Below are 15,957 nucleotides of genomic sequence, written 5' to 3'. Positions count from 1 at the left end.
ACAGCCCTCTCTCCAGGCCCCCCACTATAGACATGGAGGCTCAGCCGACAGCTCTCTCTCCAGACTCCCCACTATAGACATGGAGGCTCAGCCGACAGCTCTCTCTCCAGACCCCCCACTATAGACATGGAGGCTCAGTCGACAGCTCTCTCTCCAGACCCCCCACTATAGACATGGAGGCTCAGTCGACAGCTCTCTCTCCAGACTCCTCCACTATAGACATGGAGGCTCAGCCGACAGCCCTCTCTCCAGACCCCCCCCTATAGACATGGAGGCTCAGCCGACAGCTCTCTCTCCAGACTCCCCACTATAGACATGGAGGCTCAGCCGACAGCTCTCTCTCCAGACCCCCCACTATAGACATGGAGGCTCAGCCGACAGCTCTCTCCAGACCCCCCCCCTATAGACATGGAGGCTCAGCTCGGCCGACAGCTTTCTCTCTCCAGACCCCCCCACTATAGACATGTAGGCTCAGCCGACAGCCCTCTCTCCAGACCCCCCCACTATAGACATGGAGGCTCAGCCGACAGCTCTCTCTCCTGACCCCCCACTATAGACATGGAGGCTCAGCCGACAGCTCTCTCTCCAGACCCCCCCACTATAGACATGGAGGCTCAGCCGACAGCTCTCTCTCCAGACCCCCCACTATAGACATGGAGGCTCAGCCGACAGCTCTCTCTCCAGACCCCCCCACTATAGACATGGAGGCTCAGCCGACAGCCCTCTCTCCAGGCCCCCCACTATAGACATGGAGGCTCAGCCGACAGCTCTCTCTCCAGACTCCCCACTATAGACATGGAGGCTCAGCCGACAGCTCTCTCTCCAGACCCCCCACTATAGACATGGAGGCTCAGTCGACAGCTCTCTCTCCAGACCCCCCACTATAGACATGGAGGCTCAGTCGACAGCTCTCTCTCCAGACTCCTCCACTATAGACATGGAGGCTCAGCCGACAGCCCTCTCTCCAGACCCCCCCCTATAGACATGGAGGCTCAGCTGACAGCTCTCTCTCCAGACTCCCCACTATAGACATGGAGGCTCAGCCGACAGCTCTCTCTCCAGACCCCCCACTATAGACATGGAGGCTCAGCCGACAGCTCTCTCCAGACCCCCCCCCATAGACATGGAGGCTCAGCCGACAGCCCTCTCTCCAGACTCCTCCACTATAGACATGGAGGCTCAGCCGACAGCTCTCTCTCCAGACTCCCCACTATAGACATGAAGGATCAGGCGACAGCCCTCTCTCCAGACTCCTCCACTGTAGACATGGAGGCTCAGCCGACAGCTCTCTCTCCAGACCCCCCCCTATAGACATGGAGGCTCAGCCGACAGCCCTCTCTCCAGACTCCTCCACTATAGACATGGAGGCTAAGCCGACAGCTCTCTCTCCAGAACCCCCCACTATAGACATGGAGGCTCAGCCAACAGACCTCTCTCCAGTCCCCCCCACTATAAACATGGAGGCTCAGCCGACAGCTCTCTCCAGAACCCCCCATTATAGAAATGGAGGCTCAGCCGACAGCTCTCTCTCCAGACCCCCCCACTATAGACATGAAGGCTCAGCCAACAGCTCTCTCTCCAGACCCCCCCCATATAGACATGGATACTCAGGCGACACCCCTCTCTCCAAACCCCCCCACTATAGACATGGAGGCTCAGCCGACAGCTCTCTCTCCATACCCCCCCACTATAGACATGGAGGCTCAGCCAACTGCTCTCTCTCCAGACCCCCCCCCTCCATAGACATGGAGGCTCATCCGACAGCCCTCTCTCCAGACCCCCCACTATAGATATGGAGGCTCAGCCGACAGCCCTCTCTCCAGACCCCCCCACTATAGACATGGAGGCTCAGCCGACAGCTCTCTCTCCTGACCCCCCACTATAGACATGGAGGCTCAGCCGACAGCTCTCTCTCCAGACCCCTCCACTATAGACATGGAGGCTCAGCCGACAGCTCTCTCTCCAGACCCCCCACTATAGACATGGAGGCTCAGCCGACAGCTGTCTCTCCAGACCCCCCCACTATAGACATGGAGGCTCAGCCGACAGCTCTCTCTCCAGACCCCCCACTATAGACATGGAGGCTCAGCCAACAGCTTTCTCTCTCCAGACCCCCCCACTATAGACATGTAGGCTCAGCCGACAGCTCTCTCTCCAGACCCCCCACTATAGACATGGAGGCTCAGCCGACAGCTCTCTCTCCGGACCCCCCTCCACTATAGACATGGAGGCTCAGCCGACAGCTCTCTCTCCAGACCCCCCACTATAGACATGGAGGCTCAGCCGAGAGCTCTCTCTCCAGACCCCCCCACTATAGACATGGAGGCTCAGTCGACAGCTCTCTCTCCAGACCCCCATACTATAGACATGGAGGCTCAGCCGACAGCTCTCTCTCCAGACCCCCCCCATATAGACATGGAGGCTCAACCGACAGCTCTCTCTCCAGACCCCCCACTGTAGACATGTAGGCTCAGCCGACAGCTCTCTCCATACCCCCACCTCTTTAGACGTGGAGGCTCAACCGACAGCTCTCTCTCCAGACCCCCCCCACTATAGACATGGAGGCTCAGCCGACAGCTCTCTCTCCAGACCCCCCACTATAGACATGGAGGCTCAGCTCGGCCGACAGCTTTCTCTCTCCAGACCCCCTCTCCCACTATAGACATGGAGGCTAAGCCGACAGTTCTCTCCAGACCCCCACCCACCCAAACTATAGATATGGAGGTTCAGCTCGGCCGACAGCTGTTTCTCTACATGCCTACATACACGTGGACGTTCTGCTGACAGCTACGTTGAGTTTCGCAAAACATTCAAGGGTTTGTAATGGGGAGAGAGGAGTTAGAAGCTTTGAAACAGCTACCCCGAAACAGATCAGAAATTCAACATGTCATCTCCTTTCCCACCCATCATTATTTGGAGACCCCCCATTCACAGAAACAGTCTGTTCTTCCTGCCAATATCGGCAGATGTGTCCGCCTGTGCAGTGTACGGTCCGCTCCACAACCTCTGCAGGACTCTTGTCTGCTCACCATTCCTGGAGGCATGGCGCTCACTGCTCTGCGCTGGATGCCCTTCATCTGCCCTAGGGGAAGACGAGCTCTGCGAGTATGGAGCCTGAGACGATCCAGGGCTTCCCAGACCTGAAACACAAGGAAATGCAGCGAGATCTCTGTAGGTACTGCAGATCGCCACCACTGACCGCTGCGACCAGAGCGCCTACCTCTGTACAGCAGCACATATCCCGGACCGCTGAGCTGACCATCGGACTGGAAGCTTATCTGGAGGTGCTTCGTCTGAAACGCCACAATGTCTGGAGGGTCTTGTCCCCCTCGAATCCTTAAAAGAAGATTTCCACTGTCCCCGTCCTTCAGCTCTAGAATGTCATTAGGGTCTGGAACTTGAAAGGACTGAAAGCGAATCTGTATAGACGCGCTGCCAGGGAGGATGAGATCCCAGAGACACGACAGCTCCGCACTGTACTCGTCCGGGAAATCTGGGGAGTATAGGACCCCGGCCACAGCGGAAAAGTTTCCATGACAGGTCCCCACCCACACTGCAGAGAAGACAACATGTGAGGACACCCAACGAGCACCATAGCTCCTGGAGCCCACCCGCCCAGCAGCCCACCCAGCGCAGTAGCTTCCTAAGCCCACCGCTGCAGCTCCCGGAGCCCACCAGCCCAGCACCCTGAGCCCAGCAGATCCTGGAGCCCACCCCGCCCAGAGCTGCAGCGCCCTGAGCTCACCTGGCCAGTGCTGCAGCTCCCGGAGCCCACCCACCCAGCACCCTGAGCCCAGCAGATCCTGGAGCCCACCCACCCAGCACCCTGAGCCCAGCAGATCCTGGAGCCCACCCACCCAGTGCTGCAGCTCCCGGAGCCCACTCGCCCAGCGCTGCAGCTCCCTGAGCCCAGCAGCTCCCGGAGCCCACCCGCCTAGCGCTGCAGCTCCCCGAGTCCACCCGCCCAGCGCTGCTGCTCCCGGAGTCCACTGGCCCAGCGCTGCAGCTTCCGGAGTCCACCGGCCCAGCGGTGCAGCTCCCGGAGCCCACCTGCCCAGAGCTGCAGCTCCCGGAGCTCACCGGCCCAGCGCTGCAGCTCACGGAGCCCACCGGCCCAGCGCTGCAGCGCCCTGAGCCCATCCACCCAGTGCTGCAGCTCCCGAAGCCCACTCGCCCTGGGTTGCAGCTCCCGAAGCCCACTCGCCCAGGGTTGCAGCTCCCGAAGCCCACTCGCCCAGGGTTGCAGCTCCCGAAGCCCAACCGCCAAAGCGCCCTGAGCCCAGCAGATCCTGGAGCCCACCCAGCCCAGAGCTGCAGCGCCCTGAGCTCACCTGGCCAGTGCTGCAGCTCCCGTAGCCCAACCACCCAGCACCCTGAGCCCAGCAGATCCTGGAGCCCACCCACCCAGCACCCTTAGCCCAGCAGATCCTGGAGCCCACCCACCCAGTGCTGCAGCTCCCGGAGCCCACCCACCCAGCACCCTGAGCCCAGCAGATCCTGGAGCCCACCCACCCAGTGCTGCAGCTCCCGGAGCCCACTCGCCCAGCGCTGCAGCTCCATGAGCCCAGCAGCTCCCGGAGCCCACCCGCCTAGCGCTGCAGCTCCCGGAGTCCACCCGCCCAGTGCTGCAGCTCCCGGAGTCCACCCGCCCAGTGCTGCAGCTCCCGAAGCCCACTCGCCCAGGGTTGCAGCTCCCGAAGCCCACTCGCCTAGGGTTGCAGCTCCCGAAGCCCACTTGCCCAGGGTTGCAGCTCCCGAAGCCCAACCGCCAAAGCGCCCTGATCCCAGCAGATCCTGGAGCCCACCCGTCCAGCGCTCTGAGGCCAGCAGATCCTGGAGCCCACCCGTCCAGCGCCCTGAGCCCAGCAGATCCTGGAGCCCACCCGTCCAGCGCCCTGAACCCAGCAGATCCTGAAGCCCACCGTCCAGCGCCCTGAGCCCAGCAGATCCTGGAGCCCACCCGTCCAGCGCCCTGAGCCCAGCAGATCCTGGAGCCCACCCGTCCAGCGCCCTGAGCCCAGCAGATCCTGGAGCCCACCCGTCCAGCACCCTGAGCCCAGCAGATCCTGGAGCCCACCCGTCCAACGCCCTGAGCCCAGAAGATCCTGGAGCCCACCCGTCCAGCGCCCTGAGCCCAGCAGATCCCGGAGCCCACCCGTCCAGCGCCCTGAGCCCAGCAGATCCCGGAGCCCACCCGTCCAGCGCCTTGAGCCCAGCAGATCCCGGAGCCCACCCGTCCAGCGCCCTGAGCCCAGCAGATTCCGGAGCCCACCTGTCCAGCGCCCTGAGCCCAGCAGATCCTGGAGCCCACCCGTCCAGTGCCCTGAGCCCAGCAGATCCTGGAGCCCACCCGTCCAGCGCCTTGAGCCCAGCAGATCCTGGAGCCCACCCGTCCAGCGCCCTGAGCCCAGCAGATCCCGGAGCCCACCCGTCCAGCGCCCTGAGCCCAGCAGATCCCGGAGCCCACCCGTCCAGCGCCCTGAGCCCAGAAGATCCCCGAGCCCACGCGTCCAGCGACCTGAGCCCAGCAGATCCTGGTGCCCACCCGTCCAGCGCCCTGAGCCCAGAAGATCCCCGAGCCCACGCGTCCAGCGACCTGAGCCCAGCAGATCCTGGTGCCCACCCGTCCAGCGCCCTGAGCCCAGCAGATCCTGGAGCCCACCCGTCCAGCGCCCTGAGCCCAGCAGATCCTGAAGCCCACCCGCCAGTGCCACAGCTTCACGAGCCCACCCGCCCAGCGCTGCAGCTCCTTGCACCGTACACACTCACCGCTGTATACGCTGAGCTTCCCGTCACCACCGCAGAGTTCACTAGTTCTTCCAAAACAGACCTGGTCGCACTGAGAACTACCAACCATTTCCAGAGCGGCCACCTCAGACGAACTGCCACAAAGGCACGCATAGCCGGCCTCCACCCCCGCGTACTGCCGGGAAAAAGGAGGTAGACGGGGAGTTATGGGAAAGATGAGAAGCGAGGGAAATGAGGGACGTGGCGCAGGGGGAAAATGTGGGGCGCAGGGGGCAACGTGGGGCGCAGGGGGCAACGTGGGGCGCAGGGGGCAACTTTTTTCTTTGCCTCGTGTCCTTTCCTCCGGCAGAATTGGATGCAGGTCTGTATGGTGAGCCTCTTAGACGTTCCGCTCGCCCCGCTGAGCGCAGGAGGAGATCCCCGGTCCATAAAGCAGCCGACGTATCCGGGCACTGGAGAAAGAAAATGGCAATAAATCCCACCGACGCCCCAATCTGCAGAGGTGCAGCTACATATGAGCCGGGCACGGGAGCGGAACTGTAAGCATGGATTATGGGGCACGTACTGTGGCATGATGGGATGTCACAATACTTCCAGTATACGCCGTCCTCTGTCTCAGACACATAGCACCATGGCTGGACGTCAGAGTCAGGGTTCCTGCAGAAATAGAAATAATCACCCAGCGTCCAGGAGGCGGCACGCCCGGAGCATGTCCTGTCACTGGCAGCTGTGATGTCACTGCACTGATGTCACTGGCAGGTGTGATGTCACTGCATTGATGTCACAGTCACGTGTGATGTCACTGCACTGATATCACCGTCACTGGCAGGTGTGATGTCACTGCACTGAAGTCACAGTCACTGGCACGTGTGATGTCACTGCACTGAAGTCACAGTCACTGGCACGTGTGATGTCACTGCACTGAAGTCACAGTCACTGGCACGTGTGATGTCACTGCACTGATGTCACAGTCACTGGCAGGTGTGATGTCACTGCACTGATATCACCGTCACTGGCAGGTGTGATGTCACTGCACTGATATCACAGTCACTGGCAGGTGTGATGTCACTGCACTGATGTCACAGTCACTGTCAGGTGTGATGTCACTGCACTGATGTCACAGTCACTGTCAGGTGTGATGTCACTGCACTGATGTCACAGTCAGGTGTGATGTCACTGCACTGAAGTCACAGTCACTGGCAGGAGTGATGTCACTGCACTGATGTCACAGTCACTGGCAGGTGTGATGTCACTGCACTGATGTCACAGTCACTGTCAGGTGTGATGTCACTGCACTGATGTTACAGTCACTGGCAGGTGTGATGTCACTGCACTGATGTCACAGTCAGGTGTGATGTCACTGCAATGAAGTCACAGTCACTGGCAGGTGTGATGTCACTGCACTGATGTCACCGTCACTGGCAGGTGTGATGTCACTGCACTGCAGTCACAGTCACTGGCAGGTGTGATGTCACTGCACTGATGTCACCGTCACTGGCAGGTGTGATGTCACTGCACTGAAGTCACAGTCACTGGCAGGTGTGATGTCACTGCACTGATGTCACCGTCACTGGCAGGTGTGATGTCACTGCACTGAAGTCACAGTCACTGGCAGGTGTGATGTCACTGCACTGATGTCACCGTCACTGGCAGGTGTGATGTCACTGCACTGATGTCACTGTCACTGGCAGGTGTGATGTCACAGCACTGATGTCACTGGCAGGTGTGATGTCACTGCAGTGATGTCACATGGATTTCTATGACTATACTCCCGATCACAGAACGTCATTCCTTTTTGTTGTTTGTCTTCCCATTAACAGATAGAAACATAGGACTGAATTTACTGTTGTGACTGGTAGTGCTGTCGGGGGCGGCACGCGTCCTTGTACCTGCAGTAGTTGTGGTCTCCCAGCCCGGTCTCCCCGGACGAATCGGACTGAGTGTTGTAGCGGTGATGGACGGTCTGATTCCAGTACAGACAGGTAATCCTCTCGGCTCCGGCGCGACTCATCGACCCCCGGTAATCTCTACCATTTACTGTAAAACACTCAGACAGCTCTGAAAAGTAAAAGGGGTCACACTATAGAGCTGTGTACTGTAAGAGCGGTCACACTATAGAGCTGTGTACTGTAAGAGCGGTCACACTATAGAGCTGTGTACTGTAAGAGCGGTCACACTATAGAGCTGTGTACTGTAAGAGCGGTCACACTATAGAGCTGTGTACTGTAAGAGCGGTCACACTATAGAGCTCTGTACTGTAAGAGCGGTCACACTATAGAGCTCTGTACTGTAAGAGCGGTCACACTATAGAGCTCTGTACTGTAAGAGCGGTCACACTATAGAGCTCTGTACTGTAAGAGCGTTCACACTATAGAGCTCTGTACTGTAAGAGCGGTCACACTATAGAGCTCTGTACTGTAAGAGCGGTCACACTATAGAGCTGTGTACTGTAAGAGCGGTCACACTATAGAGCCGTGTACTGTAAGAGCGGTCACACTATAGAGCCGTGTACTGTAAGAGCGGTCACACTATAGAGCCGTGTACTGTAAGAGCGGTCACACTATAGAGCCGTGTACTGTAAGAGCGGTCACACTATAGAGCTCTGTACTGTAAGAGCGGTCACACTATAGAGCTCTGTACTGTAAGAGCGGTCACACTATAGAGCTCTGTACTGTAAGAGCGGTCACACTATAGAGCTCTGTACTGTAAGAGCGGTCACACTATAGAGCTGTGTACTGTAAGAGCGGTCACACTATAGAGCTCTGTACTGTAAGAGCGGTCACACTATAGAGCTCTTACTGTAAGAGGGGTCACACTATAGAGCTCTGTACTGTAAGAGCGGTCACACTATAGAGCTGTGTACTGTAAGAGCGGTCACACTATAGAGCTGTGTACTGTAAGAGCGGTCACACTATAGAGCTCTGTACTGTAAGAGCTGTCACACTATAGAGCTCTGTACTGTAAGAGCTGTCACACTATAGAGCTCTGTACTGTAAGAGCTGTCACACTATAGAGCTCTGTACTGTAAGAGCGGTCACACTATAGAGCTCTGTACTGTAAGAGCGGTCACACTATAGAGCTGTGTACTGTAAGAGCGGTCACACTATAGAGCTGTGTACTGTAAGAGCGGTCACACTATAGAGCTGTGTACTGTAAGAGCGGTCACACTATAGAGCTGTGTACTGTAAGAGCGGTCACACTATAGAGCTGTGTACTGTAAGAGCGGTCACACTATAGAGCTCTGTACTGTAAGAGCGGTCACACTATGGAGCTGTGTACTGTAAGAGCGGTCACACTATAGAGCTGTGTACTGTAAGAGCGGTCACACTATAGAGCTGTGTACTGTAAGAGCGGTCACACTATAGAGCTGTGTACTGTAAGAGCGGTCACACTATAGAGCTGTGTACTGTAAGAGCGGTCACACTATAGAGCTGTGTACTGTAAGAGCGGTCACACTATAGAGCTGTGTACTGTAAGAGCGGTCACACTATAGAGCTGTGTACTGTAAGAGCGGTCACACTATAGAGCTGTGTACTGTAAGAGCGGTCACACTATAGAGCTGTGTACTGTAAGAGCGGTCACACTATAGAGCTGTGTACTGTAAGAGCGGTCACACTATAGAGCTGTGTACTGTAAGAGCGGTCACACTATAGAGCTCTGTACTGTAAGAGAGGTCACACTATGGAGCTCTGTACTGTAAGAGCGGTCACACTATAGAGCTGTGTACTGTAAGAGCGGTCACACTATAGAGCTGTGTACTGTAAGAGCGGTCACACTATAGAGCTGTGTACTGTAAGAGCGGTCACACTATAGAGCTGTGTACTGTAAGAGCGGTCACACTATAGAGCTGTGTACGGTAAGAGCGGTCACACTATAGAGCTGTGTACTGTAAGAGCGGTCAGACTATAGAGCTCTGTACTGTAAGAGCGATCACACTATGGAGCTGTGTACTGTAAGAGCGGTCACACTATAGAGCTGTGTACTGTAAGAGCGGTCACACTATAGAGCTGTGTACTGTAAGAGCGGTCACACTATAGAGCTGTGTACAGTAAGAGCGGTCAGACTATAGAGCTGTGTACTGTAAGAGCGGTCACACTATAGAGCTGTGTACTGTAAGAGCGGTCACACTATAGAGCTGTGAACTGTAAGAGCGGTCACACTATAGAGCTGTGTACTGTAAGAGCGGTCACACTATAGAGCTCTGTACTGTAAGAGCGGTCACACTATAGAGCTCTGTACTGTAAGAGCGGTCACACTATAGAGCTGTGTACTGTAAGAGCGGTCACACTATAGAGCTCTGTACTGTAAGAGCGGTCACACTATAGAGCTGTGTACTGTAAGAGCGGTCACACTATAGAGCTCTGTACTGTAAGAGCGGTCACACTATAGAGCTGTGTACTGTAAGAGCGGTCACACTATAGAGCTCTGTACTGTAAGAGCGGTCACACTATAGAGCTGTGAACTGTAAGAGCGGTCACACTATAGAGCTGTGTACTGTAAGAGCGGTCACACTATAGAGCTGTGTACTGTAAGAGCGGTCACACTATAGAGCTGTGAACTGTAAGAGCGGTCACACTATAGAGCTGTGTACAGTAAGAGCGGTCAGACTATAGAGCTCTGTACTGTAAGAGCGGTCACACTATAGAGCTGTGTACTGTAAGAGCGGTCACACTATAGAGCTGTGAACTGTAAGAGCGGTCACACTATAGAGCTCTGTACTGTAAGAGCGGTCACACTATAGAGCTCTGTACTGTAAGAGCGGTCACACTATAGAGCTGTGTACTGTAAGAGCGGTCACACTATAGAGCTGTGTACTGTAAGAGCGGTCACACTATAGAGCTGTGTACTGTAAGAGCGGTCAGACTATAGAGCTCTGTACTGTAAGAGCGGTCACACTATAGAGCTGTGTACTGTAAGAGCGGTCACACTATAGAGCTCTGTACTGTAAGAGCGGTCACACTATAGAGCTGTGTACTGTAAGAGCGGTCACACTATAGAGCTGTGTACAGTAAGAGCGGTCAGACTATAGAGCTCTGTACTGTAAGAGCGGTCACACTATAGAGCTGTGTACTGTAAGAGCGGTCACACTATAGAGCTGTGTACTGTAAGAGCGGTCACACTATAGAGCTCTGTACTTTAAGAGCGGTCACACTATAGAGCTGTGTACTGTAAGAGCGGTCACACTATAGAGCTGTGTACTGTAAGAGCGGTCACACTATAGAGCTCTGTACTGTAAGAGCGGTCACACTATAGAGCTGTGTACTGTAAGAGCGGTCACACTATAGAGCTGTGTACTGTAAGAGCGGTCACACTATAGAGCTGTGTACTGTAAGAACGGTCACACTATAGAGCTGTGTACTGTAAGAGCGGTCACACTATGGAGCTGTGTACTGTAAGAGCGGTCACACTATAGAGCTGTGTACTGTAAGAGCGGTCACACTATAGAGCTGTGTACTGTAAGAGCGGTCACACTATAGAGCTGTGTACTGTAAGAGCGGTCACACTATAGAGCTGTGTACTGTAAGAACGGTCACACTATAGAGCTCTGTACTGTAAGAGCGGTCACACCATGGAGCTCTGTACTGTAAGAGCGGTCACACTATAGAGCTGTGTACTGTAAGAGCGGTCACACTATAGAGCTGTGTACTGTAAGAGCGGTCACACTATAGAGCTGTGTACTGTAAGAGCGGTCACACTATAGAGCTCTGTAGTGTAAGAGCGGTCACACTAAAGAGCTCTGTAGTGTAAGAGCTGTCACACTGTGGAGCTCTGTACTGTAAGAGCGGTCACACTATAGAGCTCTGTACTGTAAGAGCGGTCACACTATGGAGCTCTGTACTGTAAGAGCGGTCACACTATGGAGCTCTGTACTGTAAGAGCGGTCACACTATAGAGCTCTGTACTGTAAGAGCGGTCACACTATAGAGCTGTGTACTGTAAGAGCGGTCACACTATAGAGCTCTGTACTGTAAGAGCGGTCACACTATAGAGCTGTGTACTGTAAGAGCGGTCACACTATAGAGCTCTGTACTGTAAGAGCGGTCACACTATAGAGCTCTGCACTGTAAGAGCGGTCACACTATAGAGCTATGTACTGTAAGTGCGGTCACACTATAGAGCTGTGTACTGTAAGAGCGGTCACACTATAGAGCCGTGTACTGTAAGAGCGGTCACACTATAGACCTCTGTACTGTAAGAGCGGTCACACTATAGAGCTTTGTACTGTAAAAGCGGTCACACTATAGAGCTATGTACTGTAAGAGCGGTCACACTATAGAGCTGTGTACTCTAAGAGCGGTCACACTATAGAGCTCTGTACTGTAAGAGCGGTCACACTATAGAGCTCTGCACTGTAAGAGCGGTCACACTATAGAGCTCTGCACTGTAAGAGCGGTCACACTATAGAGCTCTGTACTGTAAGAGCGGTCACACTATAGAGCTGTGTACTGTAAGAGCGGTCACACTATAGAGCTGTGTACTGTAAGAGCGGTCACACTATAGAGCTGTGTACTGTAAGAGCGGTCACACTATAGAGCTGTGTACTGTAAGAGCGGTCACACTATAGAGCTCTGTACTGTAAGAGCGGTCACACTATAGAGCTCTGTACTGTAAGAGCGGTCACACTATGGAGCTGTGTACTGTAAGAGCGGTCACACTATAGAGCTGTGTACTGTAAGAGCGGTCACACTATAGAGCTGTGTACTGTAAGAGCGGTCACACTATAGAGCTGTGTACTGTAAGAGCGGTCACACTATAGAGCTGTGTACTGTAAGAGCGGTCACACTATAGAGCTGTGCACTGTAAGAGCGGTCACACTATAGAGCTGTGTACTGTAAGAGCGGTCACACTATAGAGCTCTGTACTGTAAGAGAGGTCACACTATGGAGCTCTGTACTGTAAGAGCGGTCACACTATAGAGCTGTGTACTGTAAGAGCGGTCACACTATAGAGCTGTGTACTGTAAGAGCGGTCACACTATAGAGCTGTGTACTGTAAGAGCGGTCACACTATAGAGCTGTGTACTGTAAGAGCGGTCACACTATAGAGCTGTGTACTGTAAGAGCGGTCACACTATAGAGCTGTGTACTGTAAGAGCGGTCACACTATAGAGATGTGTACTGTAAGAGCGGTCACACTATAGAGCTGTGTACTGTAAGAGCGGTCACACTATAGAGCTGTGTACTGTTAGAGCGTTCACACTATAGAGCTGTGTACTGTAAGAGCGGTCACACTATAGAGCTGTGTACTGTAAGAGCGGTCACACTATAGAGCTGTGTACTGTAAGAGCGGTCACACTATAGAGCTGTGTACTGTAAGAGCGGTCACACTATAGAGCTGTGTACTGTAAGAGCGGTCACACTATAGAGCTGTGTACTGTAAGAGCGGTCACACTATAGAGCTGTGTACTGTAAGAGCTGTCACACTATAGAGCTCTGTACTGTAAGAGCGGTCACACTATAGAGCTCTGTACTGTAAGAGCGGTCACACTATAGAGCTGTGTACTGTAAGAGCGGTCACACTATAGAGCTGTGTACTGTAAGAGCGGTCACACTATAGAGCTGTGTACTGTAAGAGCGGTCACACTATAGAGCTGTGTACTGTAAGAGCGGTCACACTATAGAGCTCTGTACTGTAAGAGCGGTCACACTATAGAGCTCTGTACTGTAAGAGCGGTCACACTATGGAGCTGTGTACTGTAAGAGCGGTCACACTATAGAGCTGTGTACTGTAAGAGCGTTCACACTATAGAGCTGTGTACTGTAACAGCGGTCACACTATAGAGCTGTGTACTGTAAGAGCGGTCACACTATAGAGCTGTGTACTGTAAGAACGGTCACACTATAGAGCTCTGTACTGTAAGAGCGGTCACACTATGGAGCTCTGTACTGTAAGAGCGGTCACACTATAGAGCTGTGTACTGTAAGAGCGGTCACACTATAGAGCTGTGTACTGTAAGAGCGGTCACACTATAGAGCTGTGTACTGTAAGAGCGGTCACACTATAGAGCTGTGTACTGTAAGAGAGGTCACACTATAGGGCTGTGTACTGTAAGAGCGGTCACACTATAGAGCTGTGTACTGTAAGAGCGGTCACACTATAGAGCTGTGTACTGTAAGAGCGGTCACACTATAGAGCTCTGTACTGTAAGAGCGGTCAGACTATAGAGCTCTGTACTGTAAGAGCGGTCAGACTATAGAGCTCTGTACTGTAAGAGCGATCACACTATAGAGCTCTGTACTGTAAGAGCGGTCACACTATAGAGCTGTGTACTGTAAGAGCGGTCACACTATAGAGCTGTGTACTGTAAGAACGGTCACACTATAGAGCTCTGTACTGTAAGAGCGGTCACACTATGGAGCTCTGTACTGTAAGAGCGGTCACACTATAGAGCTGTGTACTTTAAGAGCCGTCACACTATAGAGCTCTGTAGTGTAAGAGCGGTCACACTAAAGAGCTCTGTAGTGTAAGAGCGGTCACACTGTGGAGCTCTGTACTGTAAGAGCGGTCAAACTATAGAGCTCTGTACTGTAAGAGCGGTCACACTATGGAGCTCTGTACTGTAAGAGCGGTCACACTATGGAGCTCTGTACTGTAAGAGCGGTCACACTATAGAGCTGTGTACTGTAAGAGCGGTCACACTATAGAGCTCTGTACTGTAAGAGCGGTCACACTATAGAGCTCTGTACTGTAAGAGCGGTCACACTATAGAGCTCTGTACTGTAAGAGCGGTCACACTATAGAGCTCTGTACTGTAAGAGCGGTCACACTATAGAGCTCTGTACTGTAAGAGCGGTCACACTATAGAGCTCTGTACTGTAAGAGCGGTCACACTATGGAGCTGTGTACTGTAAGAGCGGTCACACTATAGAGCTCTGTACTGTAAGAGCGGTCACACTATAGAGCTCTGTACTGTAAGAGCGGTCACACTATAGAGCTATGTACTGTAAGAGCGGTCACACTATAGAGCTGTGTACTGTAAGAGCGGTCACACTATAGAGTTGTGTACTGTAAGAGCGGTCACACTATAGAGCCGTGTACTGTAAGAGCGGTCACACTATAGAGCTATGTACTGTAAGAGCGGTCACACTATGGAGCTGTGTACTGTAAGAGCGGTCACACTATAGAGGCGTGTACTGTAAGAGCGGTCACACTATAGACCTCTGTACTGTAAGAGCGGTCACACTATAGAGCTTTGTACTGTAAAAGCGGTCACACTATAGAGCTCTGTAGTGTAAGAGCGGTCACACTAAAGAGCTCTGTAGTGTAAGAGCGGTCACACTGTGGAGCTCTGTACTGTAAGAGCGGTCAAACTATAGAGCTCTGTACTGTAAGAGCGGTCACACTATGGAGCTCTGTACTGTAAGAGCGGTCACACTATGGAGCTCTGTACTGTAAGAGCGGTCACACTATAGAGCTCTGTACTGTAAGAGCGGTCACACTATAGAGCTGTGTACTGTAAGAGCGGTCACACTATAGAGCTCTGTACTGTAAGAGCGGTCACACTATAGAGCTCTGTACTGTAAGAGCGGTCACACTATAGAGCTCTGCACTGTAAGAGCGGTCACACTATAGAGCTATGTACTGTAAGAGCGGTCACACTATAGAGCTGTGTACTGTAAGAGCGGTCACACTATAGAGCCGTTTACTGTAAGAGCGGTCACACTATAGACCTCTGTACTGTAAGAGCGGTCACACTATAGAGCTGTGTACTCTAAGAGCGGTCACACTATAGAGCTCTGTACTGTAAGAGCGGTCACAATATAGAGCTCTGCACTGTAAGAGCGGTCACACTATAGAGCTCTGCACTGTAAGAGCGGTCACACTATAGAGCTCTGTACTGTAAGAGCGGTCACACTATAGAGCTGTGTACTGTAAGAGCGGTCACACTATAGAGCTCTGTACTGTAAGAGCGGTCACACTATAGAGCTGTGTACTGTAAGAGCGGTCACACTATAGAGCTCTGTACTGTAAGAGCGGTCACACTATAGAGCTCTGCACTGTAAGAGCGGTCACACTATAGAGCTATGTACTGTAAGAGCGGTCACACTATAGAGCTGTGTACTGTAAGAGCGGTCACACTATAGAGCTCTGTACTGTAAGAGCGGTCACACTATAGAGCTCTGTACTGTAAGAGCGGTCACACTATAGAGCTATGTACTGTAAGAGCGGTCACACTATAGAGCTGTGTACTGTAAGAGCGGTCACACT

General features: G+C 53.5%; 1 protein-coding gene across 1 annotated transcript in view; it reads right to left on the bottom strand.

Moving 5' to 3' along the window:
• KREMEN2 (kringle containing transmembrane protein 2) overlaps window positions 1-15,957 on the bottom strand; it is a 54,454-nt gene that overhangs the window by 9,885 nt on the left and 28,612 nt on the right. Inside the window, exons 2-7 of the mRNA XM_073649034.1 lie at window positions 7,638-7,806; window positions 6,314-6,405; window positions 6,076-6,200; window positions 5,770-5,923; window positions 3,221-3,553; window positions 3,030-3,140 (exon numbers count right to left, since the gene is read on the bottom strand). Coding sequence (XP_073505135.1) covers window positions 3,030-3,140; window positions 3,221-3,553; window positions 5,770-5,923; window positions 6,076-6,200; window positions 6,314-6,405; window positions 7,638-7,806 — 984 coding nt within the window. The remainder of the gene's footprint in view (window positions 1-3,029; window positions 3,141-3,220; window positions 3,554-5,769; window positions 5,924-6,075; window positions 6,201-6,313; window positions 6,406-7,637; window positions 7,807-15,957) is intronic.

Source organism: Phyllobates terribilis, unplaced genomic scaffold (genome assembly GCF_046119375.1).
Source record: "Phyllobates terribilis strain yellow unplaced genomic scaffold, ASM4611937v1 Scaffold_9__5_contigs__length_417890890, whole genome shotgun sequence".
Lineage (NCBI taxonomy): Eukaryota > Metazoa > Chordata > Amphibia > Anura > Dendrobatidae > Phyllobates > Phyllobates terribilis.
The sequence above is the reverse complement of the archived record's forward strand: the minus strand, read 5'-3'. Positions and strand labels throughout refer to the sequence as shown.